General features: G+C 50.3%; 1 protein-coding gene across 7 annotated transcripts in view; it reads right to left on the bottom strand.

Annotated features, from left to right (window-relative positions):
- Window positions 1-25,443, bottom strand: part of TLN2 (talin 2) — a 1,262,084-nt gene that overhangs the window by 53,100 nt on the left and 1,183,541 nt on the right. For all 7 annotated transcript variants that reach the window (XM_085643650.1, XM_085643649.1, XM_085643651.1 and 4 more), the window contains one exon: window positions 24,536-24,660. In XM_085643650.1, coding sequence (XP_085499776.1) covers window positions 24,536-24,660 — 125 coding nt within the window. The remainder of the gene's footprint in view (window positions 1-24,535; window positions 24,661-25,443) is intronic.

Raw genomic sequence — 25,443 nt, 5'->3', positions numbered from 1 at the left:
GGATTCAGCTCATGTACTTACCTAAATCCAAGCGACTCTACCGCAGTATGCTCACAGCAGTTAAAGTAGGTATATACACTATGAAGGTATGGTGGAGACCCAAGCTCACGTGGCCAAATTGGAGGCTCTGTGTTGAATGTCTTGCCATGAGAAGGTCAAAGTCAGACAGCAAAGTTCCCCGCTGTAGACACCGCAAGGCTCCCTCAAGGCTAATATTACTTCTAAGGTCTGCTCATTTGTCCAAGAGAATGAACAGAAAGTGATGGAGAATGGATGCGTAGACTAAGTAAAATGGTAAGTATCACTTATAGGGAACAAATTACAGCTTTCAACTCGTCACAAATGTGTGGCAGTACAGTGAGTTAAGGATGCAGAGGTAACGGGGCGCAGTGGGGCACTGGGCTTGAGGGAGGGGTAGCCGGTATTCATCTGGTTTAACACTGATTTCTAAACTGCCTACAGTACAGTTTTTGGTCCTGTTTTTAGGAGGTGGGAGAGGCCTTTTACATATCGGAAGGAGATAAAAACTGCATATGTCATTCTGCCTCTTCCCTTTCAGACTGTTACTCAAGGATGGTTTAACAATATATCCAGCAACAACTGCTTTCAAAAGCAACATGAGCCCTTGTGCTCTGGTCTTGTAAAACAAACCACAATAGAAGGACCCAGTACAGAAGCACAGGAGATCTGCAACACACCATCAATTATCACTGCTGCGGTGCTCTTTGTCAATCTAAAACGAAAAAACCAACAGCAGTGCAGGAGGGCAGCAAGCAGCATTCAGACAGTACTGGCTGCCAGGAGTAGAGAGACAATCATCACTGCCCTGCATCGAGGGTCTTCCAGGAAATAAGACGTGTCTATTCACAGCGCCACACAAGGGCAACGATGTCCATGCTTCAAAGCTAATTTGTTAATTTAAATGTGCAAATTTATTCATAGAAACATTGTAAAGTCGAACAATGGAAAAAACAGATAAAAACACAGCTCCATGAAGAGGTGCTCGGCAACCCTTTCACGAAATGGAAACGTACAAGTACCGCAAGTGGTGCTACAGAATTATTAGGAACATTTTACGCTGCTAAACGCTGAAGTGGCCGAGATAGCTGCAGGTTGAGTGGGTGAAAAACAATAGCTCCTAGACAACACGCCAATCCGGGTTAGGAAAAAAGTAAATGGCTCAACCTACTGCAACTCTCGCTCAACCCATGAGATGCAACATCCACCATTACACTCTGCGCAAAACAGTTCACAGGGACAACTTGAGGTTACCATGTTGCGACAGTACAAGTATGTACCAGGATTAGATATGCAAATCTTATCGTCACTCCTTCCAATAGAACCCCTTTGCGGTACGTGTTCAGTGCCTTTCATCAGTTGCTATTTTAAATTGGGGTACAGTGCTGGGCTCCTTAAGGTTGTGCAAAATCCACCTTCAATGAGGTAAGCATGAACTATACCTAATATCTGTCACTCATCATCGCAATACTGTTGTTGCTTTATTGGGCAGTGCCATTCACACAATTATATGATCTTGACTTTTGGCCAACATGTTAAACTAATACAGAGACTAGGGTATTTGATTGGTGGCTTGAAGTTCTTAAGAGCCTTTTTGTTCCTAAAGATTTGCAATCTGAAAATAGTTATACTGATAGCACTGCTAAACTGAGTACAAAGTGACCCTTCAACTCAATGTCAGTAGAAGAAAGCGCTCATAAAAGAGGAGCCATCACTTCTTTTCAGCTGTTTCTTGAGCACGCACAATGCTATGGTCTTTTAAGAACAGAAACCGTGTACTGTTAGGTCCACTTGAGTTGAGAGATACTGTTCTGTAGTTTCTTGGATGAATTTCTGCTTAGTGGACCATGTAACATACTTTGTTGTGAACTCGGGAGCAAGTGAAATGGCTCTGGAGTCCATGCTTCCGCTTTTCGGCATTATGGCAAGAAGGGAAGCCAGATCATTTCCTCAACCCGGGGAGTGTGAATTAGAGCATTCCCCCCCCCCCATTAGTAGGGAGAGATATCGATCCATGATAGCAGGAATGCACACCCCATCCTTATGTATGCATATCCTTTGCTATGCATGGATATCAGCCCATCATTAAGAATTCTACTTCACTTGCAATTGGTTCAGCAAAATCACCTACAGCTTTGTTATGGAACCATCAGTCTTTGACAAAGGAGGGTGTTGGAAATGGCCCTTTTTGCAGGACTACCTCAAACGTTTTGCCTTCCTACTCTTTTTGTTCTGACCATATTTTTGTTGGCCTTGGGACTCTGAGCAATTTAGCACTGCTGACCAGTGCTAAAGTGTATGTGCTACTCCCCTAAAACATGATGGCATTGGTGTATACCTGATTGGCATATTTACTTTACCCGTAAGTCCCTTGTAGAGTGGTATACCATATATATACACCCAGGGCCTGTAATCTAAATGCTACTAGTGGGCCTGCAGCACTGGTTGTGCCACCCACAGATGTAGCCTTTCAAAACTGTCTCAAGTCTGCCATAGCAGGGCCTATGTGTGCCGTTTAGTGCCATTTTGACTTGGAATTTAAAAACCACTTGCCAAACCTTAAACTAACCTTTTCTAACACATTAGGTCACCCCTAAGGTAGGCCCTAGGTTGTCCTACGGGTAGTGTACTTTGTAACTAAAAGGTAGGACATGTACTTATAGGTTTTACATGTTTTGATTGTGACAAACAGCTAAATTCGTTTTTCACTGCTGTAAGGCCTACTCCTCTCATAGGCTAGCATTGGGAATTCCTCAAAGCCCTTTTAAGCTGTAATTCCAGATTAGAAAGGAGTAGCTGCATGATGTTTCATATCTTTGGAATGGTAATAATAAATCCTCTTTAGTGATAAAGTTGGATTTGACATTACTATTTTAGAAATGCCTCTTTTAGAAAGGGGATATTTCTCTGTTCCTAACTTTGCTCTGTGTTCCTGCAGCCTGTCTCCAATACACGTCTGGGCTGGGTGACAGCTACACTTCATATATTCCCTCTAGACAGCCACAAACACAGGAAGGGTGGGTGTGGCAGAAGATTAACCTGCATTCTGATAGCTTTCCTTCGCAGGAAGGGGGAGAAGGAGATCACACTTGCATCTGAATAGCCTGTGTCCTGTTCCCACACAAAGACAGATATCCTGTGCTTCAAGGAGCTGCTGTAAAGTCACCTCCCACTTCAAAGGCACATTTGGGTATAAGTACTGAGGCTCTAACCCTACCTAATCAGAACACTTCTGGACCTGGGAAGAACCATGCTGGAGTAAAGACTGCTGTGCTGTAAGGACTGCCACTTTGCCTTGACTGACTGTTCTAAAGAATTGCTTCTCTGCTTTGCTGAGCAGCCCTGCTGCCTGCTGATCTCTGCCCTGTTGAGGACAAGGACTGGACCAATCACACTTGAACCCAAAGTGACTCCAAGAGCTTGCTAGCTTGTCTCTTGTTTTCTGAAGTCTCAGTGACACAAAAGACTTCCTGCAATGCTAATGGACTTTGCCTTCTGCGAGTCCTACCCTTGCCCAACGATGACACATTGCCCGCATCTAAACGGAGCTCAATTATGACGCAGTGACCCGACGGCGTGGAAAAGATTGACGCATTGTGCCCTCGGAGTTGATGCTTTGCTTTATCCAAGGTACTTAGTCACTTCGAATGTCAACAGGGATGTTGTCTATGGACAAGGACCTCGATCAATCCACATGTATATTTGATTAGACTATCAATAATATAACCAGTATAGATAGCTAGGATATCAGTAGTGATATTATCTTGAAATTTAATTATGATATGGCATGTTTTTTTATGTAACCTAGTGATTTCTTGTATTCTTCAGTTTGTGTGGTTTGGGTAAGCATATGGCATTATTATTGGAATACAGATACATGTACTTGACGTTAAAGAATTGGATACCCGCTGATTTTGAAGTTGGTTGTAATGTAAAGTGCTCTGTCACCCAAATTCTGGGTCTTGTTTGCGCTATAGAAAACCTTAAATAAATAAAATAAATAAATAAATGGATAGAATTATGGCCCTTAAGCAGCAGGCATCACTGATTGGGCAAACACAAACAAGACCCTGACGGATCTCTCATATATGTGGTCACCTCAGGGGATGATTAGCCGCAGGGGGATAGTAGCCCTTGGCCACTTGCACGCACATGCCTAACACCTCTAAATCTAGAATATTAGGGAAACCCCTGACACCAGAACCTCAGATCTCATCTGACTTTCAACAAGGACACAAGAAGAGACCAGAGGCTGTGACAACTGGACCTGCACAAACCGATACTCTGCACCTGTAGCAACCTTCCTGGAACTGCACGGCTGTCACTCGTGCTGGACCAAAACTCGTTTCCCCCGAGGGAGGGCCCCATTTGCGAGCCCAAGGCAACACCAGACTCCAGCGGCAGTTCCTCCCTTTGGATGGAGGAGGGCCCCCAACCCACACATACACACCCATACCTCTGCTGACAGTGAAGCAAATATGAAAAATAAAATGGTAATGAAGAGATTTCATTACCATTTAATTTTTCATTTCAGCTGAGCGGGAGCGCTGAGCGGGGCCACAGCTGCTGGCAGTGTTGCTGGATGCTCCAGTTTAACCTGCGCAAGTCCCTTTGGCCGCCGTCTTGCGACGGCAAGATTGTCATGGGCATTTTAAACCTCTCCAATTAGCTGTCTTAGACAGCTGGGTGGAGAGCAGGCACAGACGAGTGCCTGATGGAGCGTCGAGCCAGCCCGCTCCAACCTATCCTGACGCTGCTCTCATGCTTCTAACATCATCAGCAGCATGAGATCAGCATCCGAATTTGTGGAGGGGAGTTGGCGCAGGCTCCATGAGGACTCACGCCGACTCCATTCCACAAGAAACACGGAGCGGAGGATGTGGAATCGTGTGGGTAAGTACCATTTTTATTTATTTTTATTTGTTCAGTCGGGCACTTTAATGTAAAGCATGTTCAGTGTATCACAGGTTGTGTAGCTGAAGGGGTAGGCAAAATAAAATTAAAAATTTCTATGGCAATTACAGTAAAATCATTCAGATAAGGAGACAGAATCCTTGTCATTTGTTGTTTCAGTGCTCGACTATTATTTTTTAAGAAAACTGTTGTGCCATGGTTTGCAGAAGGGGTATTTTTTTTATCATTCATGCATTTTAAGGTGCTGAGAGAAACTTACAGATGAACCACTCTTTTCTAGGTATTCAACCCAGATTTTTAAAATGAGAAAGAAAATCGGATAAAACATTTCCAAAAAAAAGCTCTCAGTGGGGCGTGGCCAAGATGGTGGCGCGGTAGGACGCGAGTTTGTGTCCCTCCGGCACCGCCGAGCTTTAGCGTTGTTCTAGCACCCGTTCCGCGGCCCCTCACATCGAGATTGTGATCGGGGTGGCATCGGAGCACTGCACTGAGCCCCCGGGGCGAGTCTCCTGCTTGGCGACACAGCGAGAGCAGACTCCTGCGCGCCGCGAGGTGAAGGCCTAAGCGGAGCTGCGAACGATCGGAGCAGCAGCCCGGGGCCGTACGGAAGTGGCGCGGCCCAGAAGAGGTGGTCGGCGGCCCAGCTTTCGAGGGTGATCCGGCGAGCGCAGAGTCGCACATTCTTGCCTGCTGACCTGCGGTGAGTGGCAGTAATGCCGAGGAGGTGCGGTGACTGGCGCCGGGGTGGAACATGGGCGCCATTTTGCATCGCTCACCGTAACGGAGCTCCGATGTCGTCCGGAGGCCAAGCGGGCGCACTGGTGCGGACACTGCAGTGAGCGATATAGTGGGGGGAGCTTGGAGGACCCCCTGGATTTGACCAGCGCGGATCAGCAGACTGGGCACAACGATTGACCGAGCTTGCTCACCTGGTGAGTGTCTGGCGCTGTCCTTCATTTTGATCCAGACTTAGGAGTTAAACCCTGGGCGGCTGGGCCTGGCACAGGGTGTTGGCGGTCCGTGGGTCGGCGGATGGAGTATGATACGGGTGTGGAGTCCTCTCTATTGTCTGATGCAAGCGCTTTAGAGCGCAGTTGAGACGGATCTGCCATTTTGGGCATTTTGCCGGCGTGGTGCCCCTGAGATCCAGGCGGCAACGTGACCCTGCTGACTGGCGTGACACATACTGGGGCTAAGAGGTACAGAGGCTTGAGGCGCTTGCTGTCCTAGGAACTTGCGGCAGCCCACTGCAGGGTGCGGTTGACCGACACGCTTGCTGATTCACAGAGAGTCCGGGGGTACCGAAGACGGCAGATCATCAGCCCTCAGGCTAGGGCTGGTCGCTGGAAGTGGCCGCTGCGGTTGGTGCTGGAGGTGGGAGCCAGCAACTGGAGGGGCGCAACATGGCGGCAGTGCGTGCCAAGAGGGAGAAATCTCTGAAAGAGCTACTCCTGAAGCAGTCAGAGTCATCCACCACGCCAGGTGAGAAAACTACCGGAATGATGGACGGCAATGACTCCCCTGCTACTAAGGCGTTCATGACGGAACTGGTCGCTGCCATAAAAGAGGACATTCAGGAGCTGAGGGGCCAGCTCGCGGCAGAGCTAAAAGAGGTGCGTCGCGATGTTGCCGAAATTGGTGAGAGGGTGGCGACTCTCGAGGAGCATAATGTCAATAGGGAAGAGGACCGTCACCAACTTCAACAAGACATGCTGCGCCTTCAGGAGCAGCACCTTGATCTTCAGGCCAACGCTGAGGACCTGGAGAACCGTACCCGATGGAACAACCTGCGAATCAGAGGCGTACCATGGAAAGAGGAAGGGGATGACCACAGGGCCTATGTGGGAGTCCTGTTTCAACAGGTGCTGGGAGAGGAGGAAGTGGTCGACATCCGAATGGACCGAGTCCATAGAGTGGGCCTCCCTCGTGGTAACAAAGCACCGCCGCCAGATATTCTTGTGTGTATTCACGATTTTCAATTGAAAGAGCGCATCATTCGAAAAGCTAGAGAGGCCCAACCCATACAGTTCTGTGGCCACACTCCGGCCATATTTCAGGACCTGGCAGCTTCCACGCTTATCAAGCGGCGAGAATTCAAGGTGGTGACCAATCACCTCCGTGAACAAGGCATTCCATACTCGTGGGGCCACCCTTTCCGCATTATTTTTAAACACCGGGGGAAATTGCTACAGATCCGCTCCCTGCCCGAAGCTATGGAAATCCTCAGTCTGGAAGGTACACCTACGATGGAACAAGCAGAGCGCTCGAATAACTCCACCGCCCGCCGTTCAGCTCGGTGGCAACGAGTGGGGAAGGCAAAGGCCGTCATGAAGCCCGATCAGGCCACAATGGACAAAGAATGTGAGGCAGTGATCTCCTCTCTGTCGCAATCATCAGCCGGTCCAGCCACACCATGAGGAATATAACTGATGGCTCCGGAATGGGCGCCCAGATTGGTGCCGGGGGGAGGACAGGGAGATTTGTCCTATGAAACTTACTGACAGCCTTTTCACGGGCGGGTGGGTTTATCTCAGTTTGGCCCTGGGCTGGGCGGCTACTCAGGCCACGATCCCCCGGATGTCATCCACCTTAACAGACTTTAGTCATGTTCCGATTTCGTTCACTATTTGGTTACTGTGTTTTTCCTTTGGGGTTGGGTTTGCTTGGGGTTTTAGTTTACGGGTCCCCACACCAGTCAGCCCGTCAGCCCTACTTCCGCAGCTTAGCCAGGGAGCGCCTAGGTCAGCAAGGGTCTGCTAGGCGAATGGTTGGCGCCTCCAGACGGTGTTGCATCACACTCATTCCATAGGGAAGGACCTTAAGGTAGTTAGCCTCAATGTTAGAAGCCTCAACAACCCAGTGAAACGAGCAGCAGTACTGTCCCTCCTTGAAAATGGGAGTGACATATGTCTCCTTCAGGAGATGCATCTTCTCTCCAAAGACACTGTGCGCATGCGCGATAAGCAATTGCTGCAGCAGTTCAGGTCAGCAGGACCGTCTAAAAAGAATGGCGTAGCAATCCTGCTTGGGGCACACTTCCCAGGTAAAGTCGTATCCACGGTTGCAGAGATAAAGGGCAGATTATTAGCTCTCATGGTGCAATGGGGCGGGTCTCACTTCACCATAGCTTCGCTTTACACCCCTAACATGCAACAGGAACCCTTCATTCTCACAACGCTTGCAGAGGTTCTTGCGTCTCCAGATGCAGCAATTTTTGTAGGGAGTGACCTAAATCTTGTAATGGACACAGAACTAGATAGGTCGGGCCAGCGCACGCAGCAGTCCGGGGCATTCACTCCATTGGGACGGGAATGGTTAAGGGACAATGGTCTGCATGATGTTTGACGTACGCTGCACCCTGCAGAGCGCAATTACACTTACTATTCTGCTTCACACAAAACGTATGCACGATTAGATCACTTCCCGGCCTCTACTTCCCTACAGCAACACCTTCACACAGCCACTATAGAGCCTCGCTCCCTCTCCGATCACGCCCTTATTTCAGTACATATGCCCGCGCAGCGCTCACAGGCGTTTCCCCCTGGGTGGCGACTTCAGGAGAACACCTCTTACACTCCGAGAATACCATGAAGCGCATTAGACAAACTATAATAGACTATCTATCGCATAACAATGTGGGCTCTACGTCTCTGTCAGCTGTATGGGAGGCCCTGTCACGAGGGGAGAATTCATTGCCATTTCGGCGCCATATAATAAGCTTCGTAAGGAGAAATGCACAGAACTCGAGAGGGAGGTGGGGGAACTCAAATCGATCCACAAGCGCACCAGTGCACCACGGGTGTGGAGGGAATTGGAGAATCGCAGACGCCTGTTGAAGCATTTAGACATTGACAGGGCGGGATACGCTCTTCTCCGCCACAAATTCTACCTTAGTAGCGATAAGTGCAGTAAAATGCTAGCCCATAGACTGAAAGCCAGAATGCAGGCGACCCAGATTCAGTCACTGCGGGACCACGCCGGAGTGGAACAGAGTGCCGATGAACAAATTGTAGATGTCTTTCGCAGCTTCTATAACAGTCTCTACACCGGGCAAGACCCGCCGGTATATGACCCCAGCGCATATCTGGACACCTGTGGGATCACGCCCCTCATTAAAGCCTCAGTGGAGGCGCTCGACTCCGAGATCCGCACAGAGGAGGTGATCTCGGCCATCTCTAGACTGAAACTGGCCAAATCGCCGGGCACCCACCCAGTTCTAATCAACATAGTCTGTCTGGGGAGGTTGGAACACCTCCCTGCAACAAGATCCCTATTGTCCAGCTGCCGTGGCTGGAGTTCTGCCCAGCAATAGGCAGCCAGAGTCGTGTGGGTGGCAGGTAGAATCCATTTTGTACTACGTGTGCACTTTTAAATTGGTGTCTAAAATCTGCCGCTTTTACCATATCACCCCTCTAGCAGGGGGGAATCATGCCCTCACTCCCATGGCTGGATTGGGGGTAAGATTCTACGATGTATGACACCAAACATGGCATGGTTCTGTGCAGCCACTGAAGTTATCACGCTATCGCGATTACTTATAATGCGGTAAAGAGTATATGGTATGGCTGCACTACAAACAACCCAGCAATAGTTTTAACCAAGGTTGCAGAGGGGCCCTACTCAGGTAGGGGTTCCCCCTCACACATATCTCAGCACCCTGCCTTGTAGGATTAGCAAGGACTGCCTTAGGGGTGACCTATGAGGATATATGTGTTGTATTTTAAGTAGGATACAGGATACCTATATCCCTGTAAGGGGTGCAAGCACCACCTTACCCAGACTACAGTAGTGGTCTGGTGGTGTCAGTTTGTATGGCTGTCCCAGGAGTTGCACAATAAGTGCTGCAGCCCCTGGTAGGCCTCTGAGGGACCCATGCCCTGGGTACCTAGGGTACCATCTACAAGGGCTCACAGGGTGTCCTCAGTATCCAATTGGTATGTACCTAGGGAACTCACATCAGTTTAGAGAGGAAGCAGATAGGCTGGGGCCCTGGATAGCAGGGCCACAGCCTGGCTAGAGTCAGAAAACAGTCAAAACATCAGCAAAATGTTGGGGGCAACTATGCAGTCGAGGCCACTCTCCTACAGAGTCGGTGGAGGTGACGCCCTCTATGTCAGCGATATCCGTCATCCTGAAACCCGGGAAAGATCCTCGGGAGTGTGGGTCCTATAGACCTCTCGCTCTCCTTAATATAGATGTGAAAATCTTCGCGGGTATCTTAGCGGCGCAAATGAATCCTCTTATGGCTGACTTAATTGACCCTGACCAATCGGGGATCATACTGATGCGGCTGGGTGGGGATAACACTAAGCGACTTCTCCACCTCATTGATAGTATACAGCGATCAGGTAGGCAGGCATTCTTGTTATCGATAGACGCCGAAAAGGCATTCGACAGAGTAGGATGGGACTATCTATCTGCGGTGCTGTGCGGCTATGGGTTCGGGGAGAATTTCATTAACTGGATCCGGTGCATTTACCATGTGCCCATGGCATATGTGAGGGTCAACGATAGCAGATCGGTGTTCTTTCCCATTTCCCAGGGGGCTCGCCAGGGGTGCCCCCGTCCCTGCTTTTATTTGCGCTTTGCATGGAGCCATTAGCCCTGCATATAAGAGACGACCAGCGTATAGTGGGTTTGAAATTCGGAGCGGACATCCATAAGTTGAGTTTGTATGCAGATGATGTGATCCTTTCCCTTACACAACCACAGTCAACCCTGCCTGCTTAGCTCGCTGAACTCTCTTCGTTTGGGGTTTAAGGTTAACCTGAGCAACATTCTGAATTTGACCGTCACTTCTGAGGAGGTAGACAGTTTGCAACTGCAGTTCCCATTCCAGTAGACACAGACGGACATAGTGTATCTGGGAGTTAAATTAGCTCCGACAATTGCTCGGACGGTTACGCTCAACTACACGCCTGGTCGCGGTTGCGACTCACATGGTTCGGAAGGATTGCGGCGGTAAAAATGACCATACTCCCGAACATCCTTTATGTATTTCAAATGCTCCCTTTGTCTACCCCGCCCAGAGTGTTAAAGCAATTGCAGGCCCTTGTTAATAAGTTTGCCTGGGAGGGGAAAAAGTCACGTCTCTCACTTACTCAGATGGCAAGTCCGAAATCGCAGGAAGGGGTGGGGCTACCCTTAATCGGGAGCTACTATCAAGCAGCATGCCTCAGATACCTGGTGGAATGGAACACACCATTATCCAGCAAGCACTGGAACTTCATGGACCAGTCAGTAGCGGGTGTCAACATTTGGAGGGAACTATGGTTGCCACGCAAACACAGGGCTTGGGGCCTATACTCATCCCCAGTCACCTCTTCAACGCTTAAGTTCTGGGACAAGGTGGCTACGGCGAGAGGCTGGACTTACTTTCCCTCGCCGATGACCCCCATTGTGGACAACCCCGGCGTTCCGCCTGGGCAGGCATCTGCGGTGTTCCAGAGGTGGCGAGAGGAAGGTTGTAAGAGGGTTGGTTCCCTCTTCGACATGGAGGGGTGGTCCCCTTCGAGCAGCTCAAGCGGGGTTATGTTATGTTATGTTACGTTACTAGGTATTTGTTAAGCGCGCGGCTACTCCCAGGAGTGTCCCGGCGCTGAGCACAAGACCCGTAACAAACCAAAAAAGCTGGCTAAGAAAAGAGCCCTAGAAGAAGTTTAAAACAGCAGTGTCTTGAGTTTGCGGCGAAAGCATAAGAGATCGTTTTCCTGGCGTAGAGTGACAGGGAGCTTGTTCCATAAAGACGATACCAAAACCTGAAAGGAACGGCCGCCCAGTCGTGCACGGTAAAACCTGGGCGTACGGAACAAGTGTGCAGAGGAAGACCGTAGTGAGCGTGTCGGCACGTAGTGAAGGCAGCGGGCTCTAAGATAGGGAGCACCAATGTTATGGGAGGCCTTAAAGGCAAGAACCAGAGCCTTAAAATGAATTCTTTTTCGGATCGGCAGCCAGTGAAGTGTTCTCAGAAGAGGGGAAGTGTGTGAGCGTCGATCAGCAAGAAAAATCGCTCGAGCGGCAGCATTCTGAGCTACTTGGAGGCGGTTAAGAAGAAATTCAGGTATTCCCAGATAAAGGACATTGACATAATCAAGTCGGGACAGGATCAGAGCCTGCACCACTGTCCTTCTATGGGTTTGCGAGAGTAGAGGAAGGAAATTCCGCAACATCCTGAGCAGAGCAAAGCAGGTGCCTACCACAGACTGTACTTGGGTGCTCATAGAAAGTTTGTTGTCTAATTTGACCCCCAGATTTTTTACAATGGTAGCCAAGTTTGCGGGCGGAAGCATGTTAGATGGCCACCAGTCACGCCAATTTTCATCTGGAGGACCGCCGAAAAAGATCATTTCAGATTTATCTGAATTGCATTTCAGGTGATTGGTATTGAGCCAGCTGAAGACTGCTGAAAGGCAGAGCTTTATCTTGTCACCATCCAGGACTTCATCCCTGGCACAGGTGAAAAGTAATTGAGTATCGTCTGCGTACGAGACGATTTTAGCATCAAAAGATTCAACCAACGTTGCCAGGGGTGCCACAAACACATTAAAAAGAGTAGGACTCAGGATGGAGCCCTGAGGGACTCCAACATTCATAGCATCTATGTGAGCCTCAAAAGGGGGGGACCAGACAGTTTGTTGTCTATTTGTGAGATAAGACCGGAACCACTGCAAAGCAAGATGTCCGATACCGCACCTCCAAAGACGATCAAGGAGAAGGTCATGGGGTACGGTATCGAAAGCTGCTGATAAGTCAAGAAGGACCAACACTGCTCGACCGCCACCGTCCAAGGTGACTTTAATTAGTTCAGAGACCTCAAGGAGAGCAGTTTCCGTGCTAAAATTAGCACGAAAACCAGACTGGCTAGAATGTAAGATGTTATTAGATTCTAGGAAATCTCCGAGGGTGTTATTAACATACTTCCTATGGCCTCCTAGCAACGGATAACTATCCCTATTGTCAATTAACTCGCTGGATCACTAGGCCTTCTAACTATGCTCTCATGTCTAGACCCCTCACAACGTTCGAAAAATGGTTGCTCCGCAAACAGGATGACAACCGGCTCATATCGGTTACTGTATGCTATGCTTATTGCACATCCCATTGGGCAACGCACACGGGCACAGGTGCGCTGGGAAACAGAAATAGGTTGGCCGCTAACTCCCAAAGGATGGGAACACATATTTTACAGAACGCACCACACTGTACATAACACAGCAGGGGTGGAGTCCTCCTTTAATGTTTTTTCACTTTGGCACTACACCCCAGCTCGCATCCACTGTTGGGACAAAAGCAAATCGGACCTCTGCTGGAGAGGCTGTGGGATGCCTGGCACCCTGGCTCACCTGTTATGGCATTGTCCAAAGTTGGAACGCTAATGGACAGAGGTCCTTGATAACATTGATGCAGCGTTCGCAATTTCCTTGCCCCGCGCCCCAGAATACACTCTCCTTGGCCTCTCGCAACCTAAAATCCTCCATTTAAAATCCATACGTGGTAGGCAAATAGCACTTGCACTCTTAGCGGCCAGACAGGTCATCTTAGCCCAGTGGGGTAAGCCGTCCATGCCTGAAGTGCTGCATTGGATCCATCACCTGTGGCATCTGTTAGATATGGAACGCATGTCTCTTAGCGTTTAGGGCAAGGGGAAGGAATATGCCAAGCTAGGGGCACCCTTTTTGCAATTGCTAACAAGAGATATGAGGGAGGTGACTTGTCCTAAATATCTACAGATCCTTAAATTACTTCCACTGGAGAAATGAGCCTAAAACCAGACACGGACAGCGTAATCATGAAACTATCCCAAACTTATAATTAGCATTCTTGATGCGCAAGGCAAGGCAATAACTGGTGCGGAGAGGGGTGAGGGAGGGACATTGGGTTTGGGTGGGATTTTGTGTAAGTATTGTTCACCTTTTGTCATTTCTTTTCTTGTGTGTTTCTTTCATTCTCTCACAATTGGAAGATGCACGCTGATACATTGCAACGTTGCTTGACACACAGCCTGCCTCCGGGTTGTGGGCGTCAGCGCTGTGTATTATTGATGCCTATATCTCGCACTGCCGGCCTATGGATGTAGGCAGGAAGCCGTGTCCATTTGCTAGAACTTCCACCTAATAAAAAATGAATGATTCCTAAAAAGCTCTCATTGCGTAACTAGGCACAAGTGAAAACAAGAAGGGGGAAATTAAGGCAACTGTATCTCCCGGGCCCACAATATTAGGTTATCAATATCTCCCATTATCGAATGCTGCACTCCAACCAGGCAGAGACATATAACCATAAATAAAGTGATTATAGTGAAGAGTATTGGGAGGAGACCGCCGTTGCCATGCATGAATCCTAAACTACCTCTCTTGCCTCTGTATTCGTACATGTGACCTTGAACTCTTTTGGTGCCAAATAATTTAGCAAAAATTAAAATTCCTCTGAAAACTTGCAAACCAAGATCCAGAGTGTTATTTTATGTTTGGGGTGCTAGCTCCTTGGTGATTGAACGCCTTGCTTTTACAGCCTCCTGTTATCTTCAATGACTCAAGCTCCTGTAGTGTTGGAAGGGGAGGGAGGCTACAAGACGACAAAATATATGCCTTCTCCGCCACTTCTGGCAATTCCCAGGGGGTCGCCAACTCCTGCAGCCTGACTGAACTCCTGCAGCCCGATTGCTCCTCCGCTGGGCCTACACAAAAACACTCCCTCTCCAACACACTGTGGGAAGGGCACTCGACTGGACTCTGCTTGAGTAGTTAGGGGGCATGGAGGGTTTAATGCAGCAGCCTGTGGTCTCTGTGTGCGTGCAGGGTCGATAGTCCTCTGACAGAGACTGCAGAGATTTGCATAAGTGTAGGGTGAGAGGTGTGCCTGTATGAGTGCAGGGGGAGTAATTAGAGTCCACTGGATGAGTGGAGAGACTGTATGAGTGCAGGGTGAATGAAGTGTGTGATTGCTGTGTGTGCAGCACAAATGGTGTGTGTGTAAGTGCTGGGGGGGGGGGGGGGAGTCTTGTAAGACGTGGAGGGGTTGTCGAAGGAATAGCCTCTGTAAGAGGAGCGACAAAAGGAGTGTCTGGGAGCTTGCCATTGCAAGGATGCCACTGGTTTAGCCGTGTCAGTGTCTTTTTTCATCTTCTCGAGAGATGAATCCACGGTAGGTCTGAACAAGTGTTCCTGATCAAATGGCTGATTGAGAATGGAAGTTTGTACTTCAGGTTTAAAACCTGAAATGCGTAGCCAAGCGTGTCTACGCAGAAGGACACTTTTGTTTATGGCTCGGGAGGCGGTGTCTGCCACGTCTAGAGCGCAGTTAGTAATGAGCTTACACTCTTATATGAGGTCGTTAGCCCTGTTTCTATATTTGTCAGGCAGGTGTTGCAATAGGGTCTCTAGCTGGTCGTAGTGCGCCCTATCATACCTAGCTAACAAGGCTTGAGTGTTGGCGATACGCCATATGTTAGCTGCTTGAGACGCTGTGCGTTTACCGGAAGCGTCCAAGAGTTTGGACTCTTTGTCGGGAGGTGGAGCATCCCCCGACGTTTGAGAGTTAGCCCTTTTCCTGGCGTTGGAGACTAATAACGAATCCAACGGAATGTGGCCTTTAATGTATGCTGGGTCTGCTGGAGCGGCTTTATATTTCTTTTCAATTCTTGGGTTGATAACCCTAGCCCTAACAGGGTCTTTAAACACTTCTGGTGCATGTTTAATTACCCCTTTCAGCATGGGTAGAATGGAGGTGGTCTTTTGTGAGATATCAAAAGTATCCATTAAAAAATCCTCATCCATGGGGTCTGTGTGTAAGTCAACCCCGTGGTACTGTGCAGCTCTGTGAACAAGCTGGTTGAAGCCCATGGTATCCTCTGGAGGGGAAGGTCTAGAGCATGGGTACTCACAAACTTTCTCTCGGGGTCCAAATTTACAGTGTGGTTTGTGGCCGAGGGCCGCACTGGTGGGGGCGGGGTGAGATGGGGAGGGGCGGGGCTAAAGCAAAAAATATTGTGACTATGAGGTTGACCACAGGTCCCTGCAGCAGACGCCTTCGTCCACTGAGCCACCAGACCCGGCATACACACATCTCTCTCTCTGTCTCTGTCTCGGTCTCCCTCCCTCTGTCTCTGTCTCCCTCCCTCGCCCTCCCTCTGTCTCTCTCCATCGCCCTCCCTCTGTCTCTCTCTCCCACCCTCGACCTCCCTCTGTCTCTCTCTCCCTCCCGCGCCCTCCCTCTGTCTCTCTCTCCCTCCCGCGCCCTCCCTCTGTCTCTCTCTCCCTCACGCGCCCTCCCTCTGTCTCTCTCTCCCTCCCTTGCCCTCCCTCCCCCACCCTCCCTGTCTCTCTCTCCCTCCCTCTGTCTCTCTCTCCCTCCCTCGCCCTCCCTCCCTCTGTCTCTCTCTCCCTCCCTCGCCCTCCCTCGCCCTCCCTCTGTCTCTCCCTCCCTTGCCCTCCCTCCCTCGCCCTCCCTCTGTCTCTCTCTCTGTCTCTCTCTCTCTCCCTCCCTCTGTCTCTCTCTCTCTCTCCCTCCCTCTGTCTCTCTCTCGCCCTCCCTCGGTCTCTCTCTCCGTCCCTCGCCCTCCCTCTGTCTCTCTCTCCCTCCCTCACCCTCCCTCCCTCGCCCTTCCTCTGTCTCTCTCTCCCGCCCTCCCTCGCCCTCCCTCCCTCGCCCTCCCTCTGTCTCTCCCTCCCTCCCTCGCCCTCCCTCCCGCACCCTCCCTCTGTCTCTCTCCCTCCCTTGCCCTCCCTCCCTCGCCCTCCCTGTCTCTCTCTACCTCCCTCTGTCTCTCTCTCCCTCCCTCGCCCTCCCTCTCTCTCTCCCTCCCTCCCCCTCCCTCTGTCTCTCTCTCCCTCCCTCGCCCTCCCTCTGTCTCTCCCTCCCTTGCCCTCCCTCCCTCGCCCTCCCTCTGTCTCTCTCTCTGTCTCTCTCTCTCCCTCCCTCTGTCTCTCTCTCGCCCTCCCTCGGTCTCTCTCTCCGTCCCTCGCCCTCCCTCCCTCGCCCTCTCCCTCCCTCGCCCTCCCTCCCTCGCCCTCCCTGTCTCTCCCTCCCTCGCCCTCCCTCTGTCTCTCTCTCTCTTCCTCTGTCTCTCTCCCTCCCTCGCTCTCCCTCTGTCTCTCTCTCCCTCCCTCGCCCTCCCTCCCTCCCTCTGTCTCTCTCTCCCTCCCTCGCCCTCCCTCTGTCTCTCTCTCCCTCCCGCGCCCTCCCTCTGTCTCTCTCTCCCTCCCTCGCCCTCCCTCTGTCTCTCTCTCCCTCCCTCGCCCTCCCTCCCTCTGTCTCTCTCTCCCTCCCTCGCCCTCCCTCTGTCTCTCTCCCTCGCCCTCCCTCCCTCGCCCTCCCTCCCTCGCCCTCCCTCCCTCTGTCTCTCTCCCTCCCTCAACCTCCCTTCCTCTGTCTCTCTCTCCCTCCCTCGCCCTCCCTCCCTCGCCCTCCCTGTCTCTCTCTCTCCCTCCCTCGCCCTCCCTCTGTCTCTCTCTCTCTCCCTCTCCCTCCCTCTGTCTCTCTCTCTCCCTCCCTCGCCCTCCGTCTCTCTCTCCCTCCCCCTCCCTCCCTCGCCCTCCCTCTGTCTCTCTCTCCCTCCCTCCCTCACCCTCCCTCCCTCGCCCTCCCTGTCTCTCTCTCCCTCCCTCGGCCTCCCTCTCTCTCTCTCTCTCGCCCTCCCTCTCTCTCTCTCTCGCCCTCCCTCTCTCTCTCTCTCTCTCTCCCTCCCTCGCCCTCCCTCCCTCACCCTCCCTCTGTCTCCCTCTCCCTCCCCCTGTCTCTCTCTTCCTCCCTCTGTCTCTCTCTCCCTCCCTCGCCCTCCCTCCCTCGCCCTCCCTCCCTCGCCCTCCCTCTGTCTCGCTCTCCCTCCCTCACCCTCCCTCCCTCGCCCTCCCTCTGTCTCTCTCTCCCTCCCTCGCACTCCCTCGCCCTCCCACTGTCTCCCTCTCCCTCTGTCTCTGTCTCCAGCTCCCTCCCTCTGTCTCCCTTCCTCTGTCTTCAGCTCCCTCCCTCTGTCTCCCTGTCTACCTCCCTGTCTCCCCCAGACTGTGCCTCTCTGTCTCCCTCTCCCTCCCTCCGTCACCCTCTGTCATCTCACCCCATGTGTGTGTCAGCCCTCAGCCCGGGCTGAGACAGCTTCCCAGCGCGCGCACACAGCTGCACTGAGACAGCTTCCCAGCGCGCACACACAGCTGCACTGAGACAACTTCCCAGCGCACGCACACAGCTACACCCCAGTACTTCACAGGTCTTTAAAAGACCATTTAAATGTTAATAAAGCTTTGTTGTATTTCACCTCTTAGGCCCCTGCATCTCCACTTTGACAATCACTGGAATCCCCCGGCCCCACAGAGCAGAGTCTCAGAGTCCGGGCTGCAGCAGTGTTTGCTAACACTATTTAATTTTTTTTTTTTTTTTAAAACACAGGTAGGATGTCTGCAAGGTCTGCGGGCCGCCAAGGAAGGCTTGTCGGGCCGCTGGCAGCCTGCGGGCCGTACTATGAGTAACCATGGTCTAGAGGGATAGATGTCGTCCTGTGGCACGTTAGGGACATCTGGTGTATTGTAATCGTCCCATGGGTCTGGGGTATGAGGTGGACTAGGATCCCCTAGTGGCTCATCATCTGCACCCTCCCCTGTGTCATCAGAAGTATCATCATCGTCCACTGGTGGAAGAGATGGTGTAGGAGAGTGGTGTGGTGGAGGAGGTGGAGAAGGGATCCTGAGAGGAGATGTCGCAATGTTCCTCTTTTTAGGGGCTGGAGCCGGTGTAGGCGAGTCCAGTGGTCTCTTTTTAGAATTCAGAATCAGTTGACCAGTCTTTGGATCTTTAAGAAGAGTCTTTTGGGTGGGATCCGGTTTAAAAAGCTCTTCTGTGGGAGGCATGTCCTTCGGTGCCGATTTTTTCGGTTCCGAATGCTTGCACGGCACCGACTGTAGAGCGGTTTTGTGCTCTTTGGGCTTGGAACCATGAGGTTTTGAGGCGTCTGTAGGGGCCTGCGGAACCGGTTGTTTTTTCGGTTCAGAATGCTTTATTGGTTCCGAAGTTTGAGAGTCTGTAGTTTTCGGTAGCGGGTTTTTGGTCGGTTCCGATGGTTTTTTCGGAGTTGAGGAATTGGTGCCGGTAGGTTTGGGTGCCGAGTGCGTCGATGCGGAGGCAGTAGTGGGCACCGAGGAGGAGGACGGTGTCTTCTTTTTCGGTGCCGGGGTCTGACTTTCTGTACCGACGGCAGGTTGACTCGATCCCGAGTGGCCTGAAGGCTTTGTTGTTGGCTTCTTGGTTGGGCCCGGAGGCGGGGCGAGAGAAGTACTTTCTTGGTATGCACCTGGGCCCGAAGGTGGTGTGACTGAAGCCTTTTTCGGTGGTGGGGTGACGGGGTCGACGGCAGTACTTACGACCCATTGCCCAAGAGTGATGTCTTCGATGTCGGAGTCTGCTTCGGAGGCGCTGACTAGGCCTTCTTCGACCCGCTCCTGTTCTGGTACATCAACGCCCTCTTGGAAGATGTCGTCGGGAATGGAGGTCGACGAGCGAGCCATTGTTCTTCGAGCTCGACGATCCCGAATGGTCTTTTTGGAGCCGAAAGAGGCACAAGCTGGACAGTCTCTTGCCTCGTGCTCCGGTGAACGTATGCTCCCTGCACAGATACGCATTAGAGATCTGGGACCTTCGACACCCTTTCGCCAGACGTCGCCATCCTCACAGAAACCTGTACAAACTCCACCTCCGCCCCCGACATTGCTATCACCATACCCGACGAATACAATATCCAGAGGAAGGATCGACCCACCCACCCAGGAGGAGGACTCACCACTTCCAGCACGAACGACTCCTCGTCCTCTATGGAACAACTCTATTCCCAGATCCAGAACGACCCTAGGCGGCACCCTCACCTACAGACCTCCCGGACCACGAACCGCATTCACCACAACCATCACTGACCTCATAGCACCCCACTCATTCGTCCCCATGGACTACATACTGCTCGGACACCTGAACTTCCACATTGACAACCTCAGTGACCCCAACTCCACCGTCCTCCTGGACAACCTCGCCAACATGGGACTGAAACAGCTCGTCGCCACCCCTACCCACAAGGCAGGACACACCCTCGACCCCATCTTTGCAGGAGGGAACAATATCCACTTCAGCCACACCACGCAACCCCTCTGGATGGACCACCTCTGCGTACACTTCTCCTTCGATAAAACCACCGCTCACAAACCAACATCACGCCCTCCGCGAAGGAATTGGAGCAAGGTCACCGAGGAGCACCTCAACGCCACCCTCAACCACGATTCCCCTCTCACCACGACCAACGTCAACTCTGCAGCCAATGAACTACACAGGTGGATCACCAACTGCGCAGACAATCTCCCCGCCCCCGTAACTCCGACAGTGCCCCATGAAAGCCACCTGGTTCACCACCGACCTCCGAGAATCCAGACACACCTGCAGACGTCTCAAGAAAATATGGAGAAAGAGCAAAACCCCGGAAGTTCGGACCACCTAGAAGGACGTCATGACAGAATACCACCAACGCATCAGACTCACCAAAAGGATCTTAATATAGGACAAAATCCTCGCCTACTTAAGCAACTCGAAGGAACTCTTCAACATCATTCAGGAATTCACCAAACCCCCCAGCACAGCTTCAGAAGTCACACCTTCCCAGGACCTCTGCAACAAACTCGGCTCCTTCTTCCATCTCAAGATCAAGTCCCTCTACGATAACTTCAATGAACAAACACCAGACACTTAAGCCACTCCTACCTCCAGCAACGCCAGCCAGCCTACCATCTCCACCTGGACCCCGGTCACCACAGAAGACACCACCACGACCATGAAGAGCATTCAATCAGGAGCCCCCATGGAACCCAGCCCACCGCACATCTTCCACAGAGCCATAGCACCCGAGCTACGACACACCATCAACACCACCTTCAAATCCGGCTCATTCCCTGACGACTGGAAAAGCGCAGAAGTCAAGCTGCTGCTCAAAAGGTCCTCCGCAGACCCAACGGACCTCAAAAACTACAGACCCATCTCTCTCTTCCCCTTCGCAGCTATAATCACTGAGAAGATCATCAACATCCAGCTCCCGAACTTCATCAAAGCCAACTCCATTCTCGACTCTTCCCAATCTGGATTCCGCAGCAACAACAGCACCGAGACCGCCCTCCTCGCAGCCACAGACGACATCCGCACTCTCTTCGACCTGGGCCACACGGTGGCCCTCATCTTACTAGACCTCTCTGCAGCCTTTGACACCATCTCCCACCACACTCTCACCGCCAGACTTCATGACGTCGGCATACAAGGAACCGCCCTCAACTGGATCCGCTCTTTCCTCACTGGCCAAACCCAAAGAATCAGACTCCCACCTTTCCTCTCCGAACCCACAGAGATCAACTGCGGAGTACCCCAAGGATCATTGCTCAGCCCCACGCATTCAACATTTACATGGCCCACTTCGCTGCCATCGTCAGACAGCATGGACTTAGCATAGTATCCTACACCGACGAAACCCAGTGCATCCTCTCCCTCACGAAGGAACTCAACACCACCAGACTCAGCTTGCAGGAAGGAATGAAAGACGTTGCATCTTGGATGAGCAGCAGCTTTCTGAAGCTCATCTCGGAGAAGACTGAAGTCCTCGTCCTGTGAGCAGACTGGACTACGGAAACACCCTCTATGCTGGAATCAACAAATCCCTGCTCCGAAAACTCCAGACCATCAACAACACCGCTGCCAGACTCGTCCTCGGCATCCCACGACAAGACCACATCACCCAGCACCTACATGACCTCCACTGGCTCCCCGTCAAGAAGAGAGTAACCTTCAAGCTACTCACTCACAACTACAAATCCCTCCACAACACCGGACTCCAATACCTCAACGAAAGAGTCTCCTTCCACGTACCCAAGAGAAACCTCCACTCTGCCAACCTCGCCCTTGCCGAAACCCCACGCATCCGCAGAGCCAGTGCAGGTGGAAGAGCTTACGCCTACATCGCGCCTACATCGCGGTAAAGATCTGAAACTAGCTCCAGCTCCACATCAGACGTTCTCCCACTCTGCACACCTTCAGGAACAGCCTCTGGCTCTTTGGCTGAATCGGAGCAGCATGCCCTCCTTCTCCCCCAGCACCTTGAGACCCTTACTGGTGCGTAGTGCAACTCACAAATCCCTGATTGATTGATAGATTGATTGACATCATGTTCTAGCGTGTCTCAAGCATAGGAGCAAGCAAGGCTGCCTTTATAGGAGGAAACCACAATGCTCCAACCAGAGCTCTATGCCCCCAACACAAGAAATGATTTGCACACAGTCAGTAATGAGATTTTTCTATATTCAATTTTCAAACTAAATATTTGGAAAACTAGGAATTGCTCTTCCCTTAACTGCTCTAGAATGGCTGCTTTCTTTCACACTGATTTGTACAGGGCTTAATTTGTAAAAAAAGGAGTGTTGGTACCCAAAGTTCTGCTCAGAGAGGCCCACAGCCGTTGCGATTAAAAGATAGTGTGGCTAATACCAAGGCTGAACAGTCTTAAATCCACCTTGTGCCTGTTTAATTCACTACCTGACACTCCCTGCCACTTTAGCTCACTCATGCAAGTTCCTGCTTTCTACCTTTGTGATTGTTTTTCAGTATTTCTCTTCCTCCTCCTTTGTATGTTTTTTCCTCTCTTGCTCTCCATCAACGCCTGATGAGGAAAAATAAGTACCAATACCCAAAAATGAGTGCTGGTGTCCCCAACGGCAACCACCGGCACCGATTAAACACTGGATTCACTCCACTCAATATCACCTATTATCACCATAATTGTGCCTCTTTACAGAGGTTTTGCAGAACCAGACTTGCCCAGACGTTTGACAGAATACCCACATTACAGCAGGAAGAGCAACATGACTAGGAAAAGCAAGATTACCCTATGAAAAGATGCGTACGTTTTCCGTACTCTAGTTGCAGCTGGTTGCAGCTGTGCCTTGCTTTCAGTAGACATCCAATCTGAAACATTACGTACACTTGTGCTTGGTCTCACTTTGCATTCAGAAGCATTTAGGACATTACAGGGAAAGAGGAAAAGCATACTGGAGAAGGATGTGCCACCAAATCTTAAAAACATCTCACAGGAACCCTAGGAGAGGAAATTGCAAGCACAAACCAATGGCACCCCATAATGGCCAAGGAGTCAAAAAGGTCCACATGACAGAAATTCTACAGGGAAAAGATCAACTAATGCACCTAAGAATGAAGTTCTCACTTGTGGTCTGCCATGCCATGTAGTAAATGTACATTTAAATCTGGGAATTTTACTCCTTATGGAACAAAATTTCATTTTAGAATAAACACTACTTCTCATTTGAGTCAATGGATTAAAAATTGATTGAAACGAAGCAAATATCAAATTCCAATACATGCTTTTTAGGAGAGTTAATTCCAAACAAACTCTGGACCTCCACAGCACACAATATATCTGCTAACATGCCATCAGGCAAAAAGAAGAACCTTGATGCTTGCCATTGTGGCTGATGAGGAGTAATACCCCGAAACCGGTCCCAGGGTGCTTGTTTCTGGTCCAGGGAGGACCTGGCTTGGCAGTTTGGGCTGGACTGTTCCCATGAGGCACAGGGTCCAGTCTGATTTGCATATGGCTGGGTCTAAACCGGGGTGGAATGGTGAGCAAAAGAACGATTGATTTAACCCAGATCTCTTGACTGGGGTGAATGTATGATTTATTCAGCATTCGTCCATCATTTGTTTGCTTAGCACTTTTTACCCTAAGTGAGATGGGTATGCCCAGACGTGGGTTACTTGCTCACTGTGCCACTGGATTCAAGCTAGCCTGGCTGATGAGGGGCAATACCCCGAAACCGGTCACAGGATGCTAGTTTCCGGTCCAGGGAGGACCTGGCTAGGCAGTTCGGACTGGACTGTTCCCATGAGGCACATCGAGGCACATCGAAGGCTGCAGATATTTATAAAACTTGCAACATGGGAAACGAACTCTGGTCAAATAATCAGAATTAGAGGCTTGGTTCCATTATGAAGATGACTTATCTATTCTACTGCAGAATAACCAAACTCACCAGGTTGGAAGATGGACTTGTGCCACATTGCTCAGTATTAAATCAAAAATTCCACACTAGTCAAGGCTAGAATATAAAATTATTCCTGACCCATAACCAGAAGCTTTGTTTTCAACTTTCACAACATCATTCCAACTTTATTTAAAGAAACTCTTACTTTCCATCCACCTCTCACTTTCCCTACAAGCGCTTTTTCCACCCCTGTAATGTGTACTTTCACATCACGATTCTCAAGACTTTGATTGGCTGAACCATCGAAAATCTTGTAAAGAACATGTGTGACCATTATTTCTGGCATTTGGTACTCACCTCTTTCAACTAAAGAACCCCTAAACACAAATAAAATGTCTCCATAATATGAACATTTAAATAAGAGTACATCAAGGAAAGTCATGCAAAAATATCTATTTTTGCAATTAATGTAACTTGTCAAAGCAAGGATAAAAGAGCCTTACATATGCCATTAATAAAGCCGACTAGTAAGCAGCACACACCAGCTGTTTGCAAAATTACACACGAGCCATTACCATTGCCACCAGACATTCACTTACTCTTGGCTTGGCTCTAGGTTTCAATTGCTCCAGTTTCTTAGCGGCTGCCTCGATGGACGCTGCTGCCCCCAACAGTTCTGTTTCAGCAATTACAGTTGGATCTTCGGGGTCCACCCACTCCGTACCTGGAATTAGGGAAAACATAGAGAGTAATAAAGGTCAGGATGAGCTCAGAGGGCAAAGAGGGCTAACATGGACCAGTTATCTGAAGGTCAGAGCACGGTCACCTCCCCCATAGGAGTGCATGCAAGGCTCACGGCTGTAAAAAAAAAGATAACTGACATTGAGATGGTAAAGGCACACAGCCAAAAGGTTGTGATATCAACAAAGAGTGGATTGATGGTATGGATGAGGACTCCTGAAACAGCTCTGAAGCCAGAAAGCATAAGTCTCTGCCTTATCAGCCTAGATATCACTACAATTTCCTTTACGTCCCCTCTGCTCAGTATCTCTCACTGAGAGGTGAGCAGGTTGTCTACTGATCCAGTCTGATTGGCCTCACATTCACGCACTTAAAAACTCTGATACTGTATCAGTAATAATAAAAAAACTACTTGTACAATCATACGTGCACTTATTCATACACACTCTTATGTTCTGACAAACCTCATTATCTGGAGTAAATGAACCACACGTCTCAGTAAGAGGAGGAAAGTAGTGCTGTGGGATGACTAATTAATGGGATGCACAGCACATTAATGGAGGAGGGGGTGATGGGAACGCTGGTCAACAAGATAAACTGCACATGGCATAGAGGACCACAAGGGAGATGTTAATAATGGATACGCATGAACCAGCACAAGCCAAGAAACATATTGATTTACTTTCTGGGTACTGTACTGTTATGTTTATATGGCCTTTAATACCACTATACAAAAACTCTTTAAGGAAAGTCTTATTTCCTCTCG

Source organism: Triturus cristatus, chromosome 3_1 (genome assembly GCF_964204655.1).
Source record: "Triturus cristatus chromosome 3_1, aTriCri1.1, whole genome shotgun sequence".
Taxonomy (NCBI): Eukaryota; Metazoa; Chordata; class Amphibia; order Caudata; family Salamandridae; genus Triturus; species Triturus cristatus.
This window is presented reverse-complemented; position numbering and strand designations above follow the sequence as displayed.